The 6,504-nt window shown below is 35.8% G+C and overlaps 1 protein-coding gene across 4 annotated transcripts in view; it reads right to left on the bottom strand.

The window, feature by feature from the left end:
• LOC109832030 (cyclin-T1-3-like) overlaps positions 1-4,185 on the bottom strand; it is a 6,069-nt gene extending 1,884 nt beyond the window's left edge. For 2 of the 4 annotated variants that reach the window (XM_020399486.1, XM_020399489.1), the window contains exons 1-4: positions 4,109-4,185; positions 3,842-3,940; positions 3,335-3,562; positions 1,690-1,771 (exon numbers count right to left, since the gene is read on the bottom strand). In XM_020399486.1, the coding sequence (XP_020255075.1) occupies positions 1,690-1,771; positions 3,335-3,507 (255 nt within the window). In that variant the 5' untranslated portion in view covers positions 3,508-3,562; positions 3,842-3,940; positions 4,109-4,185. Of the gene's footprint in view, positions 1-1,689; positions 1,772-3,334; positions 3,563-3,680; positions 3,713-3,841; positions 3,941-4,108 lie in introns of those variants that run through there. The other 2 variants (XM_020399487.1, XM_020399488.1) reach the window with 2 other exon arrangements.

Genomic DNA, 6,504 nt, shown 5'->3' with positions numbered 1-6,504 from the left:
ATAGGGGGGAAAAATTCAAACTTCTTGGATGGTAGGTTAAGATGGTTCAGATCATCACCATGGAATTCTCACAATTCTATTTTGGGTAACTAACATATATAAGTATATGTTTGAGTAGATCTGTTGGAAAGTACATGTACATTCCCATAAAATGTGGGAAATGGACAATCCATTTATCATGTTGGAGATGGACAATCCATTTATCATTAAGGTATCCAAAAATCAGAAGTGAAGTATTTCCTTTTTTTTTCTTCCCACCAAGTAACACATCGCACCTGGTCAAAATGGTTTTGCACAGATATACACTTAGGGGGTGTTTGGCAATCTGAAAGTGAATTTAAAATATGTAAGTTACTTTTTTTTGCAAATGACTTTTACATCCATGTCAGCACGCAAGTCAAATACAGTGTTTGTTTGAAAAATTAAATTATTATCGAAAGTGCAATAGGAAGATAACGTGGCAAAATAAGATTAATTAGAAAGTATAATTAAAATCATTTAATTAAATTAGTTACCTTTTTGTCACTTTCATGTGACTTCACCACTTTTTTAGGGGAAGTCAAAATTACATTAAATCATATGTGGCAACTTTCTTGCATCTCACTTTCATAACCACTTACATGAAAACAAACACCTTAATTGTTAAATGAAAGTAACTTTCTTACTTTCATCTTTCACTTGCATGCAAACAAACACCCCCTTAATGTGAATGATGGAGTCACGTGGGGGGGGACCATAAGATCCAGCGGTTTTGAGAGGCCACAAATTCAGCAATGAAGCGTTTTCAAACCACACACCCGATTGTTGTGCTGCAGCTATATATATAGCCTTTAATTGGTCATCTAGGTTTTAGGTGTGCAAGTGCAAGGGGTGGAAAAAGCGGCGTACAGGAGGAGAAAACAAAACCGCAGAGGTGCAAGGGGAGAACGCAGAGCCGCCGCCGACTTTGAGAGGAGTTTTGTGTAGTCTCTTGTACCTATTTTGAGAGAGGAATTGAGAGATTAGATTGAGAGTTTAATTTGTGAGAGTTTAATTTGTGAGAGTTGTGTGATTGTAAACTCATTTGTATTCTTTTTCTCTCTAATTGTAAATCCCCCCTCTTTGCTCCGTAGACGTAGGCAATTTGCCGAACCACGTAAAACTTGTGTGATTTGCTGTTTGTGGCCATTGTAATAGTTTATTTGGTTCCCTCGACAGGTCAGTCCTAGAACTGATGAGAGGAAAAGCTGATATCTCACTTTGTTAAGATATTCGCTTCAGATTCTTATTTTATTGGTGAGACGGGAATTCTTATTGCGATCTTTCTCTTTTATTGTGCACCAGAAACTCTGTCGAAATTTCCGCTACGCGCAACAGAACAGACATCAACTTTCAATCCCAATACCTGACCTTGATCTAAACTCTTACAAAAGTGCGTAGAGACAGTTTTTAAAATGAACATTTTGTTATCCAATTGATCTATAAAGGCTCTAAGAGTTTGTAAATTTTTTTTTTGTTTATATCTTCACATTGTATTGCTCATTTGCCACATATGACTCTGCATACAGAGAGGTTTTAAGTGAAGATTGTTTTCTCTGAAAAGACTCCTTGCACCTAATAAAAGGCGTGAAGTGGACTATAAAATTGCCAATACAACACATGCATGAACTTAAGGAGGAAAAGTGTGCAAGAAAAGGCAAAAATCCCCACCATCATGTCATTCCTGGCATGAGATTGGCGAAGGAAAAACCGGTGACAAAATACTATTGCAGTAGCCATTGTCTGGTGAGGTCTGCAAAAGAATTCATCACTTCTACAGGGACAAGATGAAATAACAGTAGTAGTCCCATTAAATGATTCTTATGGAAAGATTATGATTTGCAAAGGTGAACAATGTATGTTTTACAGACATGTAGAGCATATATGAATAGATGTGAAGCAGAAACTGTCACAATAACCAAATACCCTGCAGATGCAACGTATTTAGTTGATTCTCAGTAATGCAATTACTTGTAATGGACAAACATCAGAAAGGAGAATGCCCAGAGGACTTCAGAGGACGAAACATTTACTTGACTGTATGCTAGTGTTATGATCTGCTATGTTAAGAGACAGACATTGATGGCATGGTGCAATACGAGTGTTATGATCACAATTAATGTAAATGTTACAATCACCATTTGTAATATGAGCGTTACGATCATAATATTAATGTTATAATCACCATTGACCACAATTAAGATAAATGCTATTATCAACCCACAGAAAATTTAGGTTCCCTGTGACTAATACTGCCTCCTTTCTCTGCTAGATTCCTCTCAAGCCAAGAGAACACCAGGGCCTTCGCGTATACTGTAGGAATCTAAAACTTCCTGACCAATAAAGTTGATTAGCTAGAAAGTAATTAGACTTCATTGAGGTACCATGCTCCGCACAGAGGGCTGGCATTTAGTTGAGAATCGATCATAAAACTACACCCAGTGTAGCGCTCATGTACGCAATTCTTAACTCCTATGTTCAATATTTTGGTATAGGAAACTTTTCCTGTTATTGGGGAAATTATCTTGATGCTCAGTTACAGTCTGCAACATGTACGAATGTGTAACATTGAGTGTGCATAGCATAATCGAAGAGATTACGCGGTGCTTGAATTTGTGCGTTCGTGAGCTAAAGAAGGACAAATTCTAACTATCATCTCTATTTATTCTCAAGAAGAAAAAGAAATTTTCTTAAAACTTCCAGAGAAAATTTTACCGCTAAACTAAAAAAAGGCTGAACATATTGATGTGTGCCAACTAACGACTGGTTTGTATAAGTAAGTAAGCCCACAACGCAAGAATGTGATTAAATTACAAATAAGATCATTAGTTTTGGACAAAACCTCTAAAATTAGTCAACCATGAAAATCTTGTTCAAGTATTTCATAAGCCAAATTTCCAATGAATGGGTGAGTGGGCCTGCATGCAAGAATGAGCACACATATCGGCACAAGCATCCATCACCTGGGATCCTTACAATGGTTGTGTTTTGTCATACGCTGCCATTTCTTACGTAAGTATCTTTGTGTCATGCCCAAGCGAACTTGTAATTAATCAAGATCAAGCTAGATGAAGATGGTATCATGAAAATGCCATGCCATGCAATATAAACCATCTAACTGCATAACGAAATCTTATCGAGTACTTGATAATTTAATACACCAAGATGCTGTTTTAATTACGATTTAAATGATTCCAAATAACACCAAAACAAGGGCAGTACTTGTCATGGAACAAAAAGAAAACCCAACAGTGGAATAATTTGACAATGTATGTATCCTAGTTCTCAGTGAAGAACAAAGAACAACAGAACTTACACTTTAAGGCGCCTTCCCAATTCTTGCAAAAACCTGCTATATGATTTCCGTAGGCGTTCCTCTTTCTCCAGGGAAATGCCATCCCTTCTGGAGGGAGATTTTTCTTCAATATACTTGCGAGAGAAATACCATCCAGTTCCAAGATCACGAAGTTCTTGAGGACCCATATGCATCTTTTGCTTTGTACCATATGCCTTAATGGTGACATAGATCTCAAGGATCAACTTCCTGCGCGTACAAAGAAAGATATAATACCAAACCATCAAAAAAAAGTAAATAAATGAAGTAGCTAATTAATCAATCTGAAGCTCGAATATGAGCTCCAATTGATTGATGTTTCAAGTACCTCTTAAAACTAATCACCGAATCGCAAGACACTTGTCAAGGTGATTTTAAGAGGGTTTTTTTTTTTGCAAGATTGACCAGAAAATTTGCGATAAGCATGAACCTAACTTCATTAAAATTCAAGAAACCGCGTTAAACTGTGATGTTATAGAGAAAAATTACCCGATACCCAAATCAAATACAAGGAATTTCCAGCCTCGCAGAGAAAAACTCACAGTTGCTTCCAAGAATTCGAACCGTAAGCTTCTACGAGAAACCCAACTACGCAATTGCACCAAAAATTAAGAAACCCAATGTGATATAAAATAAGACAGGGGCATCAGTAGATGGAAAGGCTCAAATCTTTGATAAAATTCAACAAAAGATCGATGGTAAACCCTAAATGGTAACCCTAACCCTAATTTCGCAAAGAGATGAGAAGAAACTTACCGGGCGGTGATCGGAATCGGCGCGCGTGGCCTCACGAGAGAAGACGGAGCAAGAGCTGAGCGGGATTTTAAGTTTGTGGGAAGAGGGAAACATGCAATGCCTCAGTGGGTCGAAACGTGGGTCTAAATACTCATTTTGGGCCTCTTTTCGGACAAGTGGCGGCCCATAGTTCAGCCTGAGGCACGTATTAACCGAAGCCTTCCGGCCCAAGCCAAATCGAGGAAATGATGTTTTAAAAGGACTGTTTGGGTCCAGCCCAAGCCCATATTCACCGGTTTGTTATTAATATGGGAAAAATGTTTCAGCCCCCAAAAGCCAAGTGAACATGCTTCCCACCCCCAGGACTTGGTCAATGGGCGTTTTACCCCTAAAAATAAAGAATCTGTTCTCTGAGCCCCCAAAACACAAAACCCAAGACATTAAGACATGTGAAGACCATAATACCCTTCTCTCTCTTTCTTTTTTTATTAAAATATGATGGTGATTATTTTATTATTTTTGTTTTCTCTCTCTATTTATCATGATGTACCAAGAGGATAGTTGAAATGATTGATGAGGATTATTTTATTATTTTCGTTTTTATTATTTTGGTTGTTTGTATTGGGAGGTTGTTAAAGTTACGGGTTGATTGTTAAGGTTACGGGTTGGTTGTTAAGGTTAAGGGTTTGTTGTTAAGGTTATGAATCATCTCTCTCTCTCTTTCTTTTTTTATTAAAATATGATGGGGATTATTTTATTATTTTTCTTTTCTCTCTCTCTTTATCATGATGTAGCAAGAGGATAGTTGAAAATGATTGATGAGGATTATTTTATTATTTTTGTTTTTTATTATTTTGGTTGTTTGTATTGGGAGGTTGTTAAAGTTACTGGTCGATTGTTAAGGTTACGGGTTGGTTGTTAAGGTTAAGGGTTTGTTGTTAAGGTTATGAATCCTCTCTCTCTCTCTTTCTTTTTTTATTAAAATATGATGGGGGTTATTTTATTATTTTTAGGTTGTTAAAGTTACGGGTTGATTGTTAAGGTTACGGGTTGGTTGTTAAGGTTAATGGTTTGTTGTTAAGGTTGTGAATCCTCTCTTTCTCTTTCTTTTTTTTATTAAAATATGATGGGGATTATTTTATTATTTTTGTTTTCTCTCTCTCTTTATCATGATGTACCAAGAGGATCTTTAGATAGGTAACCCTAACAATTAAACCCGTAACCTTAACAATTAAACCCGTAACCTTAACAATAAATCCGTAACCTACACAACAAATCCACAACCTTAACAACAAACCCTTAACCTTAACAACCAACCCGTAACCTTAACAATCAACCCGTAACTTTAACAACCTCCCAATACAAACAACCAAAATAATAAAAAACGAAAATAATAAAATAATCCTCATCAATCATTTCAACTATCCTCTTGGTACATCATGATAAAGAGAGAGAGAAAACAAAAATAATAAAATAATCCCCATCATATTTTAATAAAAAAAGAAAGAGAGAGAGAGAGGATTCATAACCTTAACAACAAACCCTTAACCTTAACAACCAACCCGTAACCTTAACAATCAACCCGTAACTTTAACAACCTCCCAATACAAACAACCAAAATAATAAAAAACAAAAATAATAAAATAATCCTCATCAATCATTTCAACTATCCTCTTGGTACATCATGATAAAGAGAGAGAGAAAACAAAAATAATAAAATAATCCCCATCATATTTTAATAAAAAAAGAAAGAGAGAGAGAGAGGATTCATAACCTTAACAACAAACCCTTAACCTTAACAACCAACCCGTAACCTTAACAATCAACCCGTAACTTTAACAACCTCCCAATACAAACAACCAAAATAATAAAAAACGAAAATAATAAAATAATCCTTATCAATCATTTCAACTATCCTCTTGGTACATCATGATAAAGAGAGAGAGAAAAGAAAAATAATAAAATAATTCTCATCATATTTTAATAAAAAGAGAGAGAGAGAGAGAGAGAGAGGATTCATAACCTTAACAACAAACCCTTAACATTAACAACCAACCCGTAACCTTAACAATCAACCCGTAACTTTAACAACCTCCTAATACAAACAACGAAAATAATAAAAAACGAAAATAATAAAATAATCCTCATCAATCATTTCAACTATCCTCTTGGTACATCATGATAAAGAGAGAGAGAGAGAGAGAGAGAAATAATAAAATAATCCTCATCATATTTTAATAAAAAAAGAAAGAGAGAGAGAATGGTATTATGGTCTTCACATGTTTTAATGTCTTGGGTTTTGTGTTTTGGGGGCTCAGAGAACAAAATCTTTATTTTTAGGGGTAAAACACCCATTGACCAAGTCTTGGGGGTGGGAAGCACGTTCACTTGGCTTTTGGGGGCTGGAAGCATTTTCC

The sequence above is a fragment of the Asparagus officinalis genome, chromosome 3, assembly GCF_001876935.1.
Source record: "Asparagus officinalis chromosome 3, Aspof.V1, whole genome shotgun sequence".
Taxonomy (NCBI): Eukaryota; Viridiplantae; Streptophyta; class Magnoliopsida; order Asparagales; family Asparagaceae; genus Asparagus; species Asparagus officinalis.
Note: the sequence above shows the minus strand (reverse complement) of the source record. Positions and strands in the feature narration are given on the sequence as shown.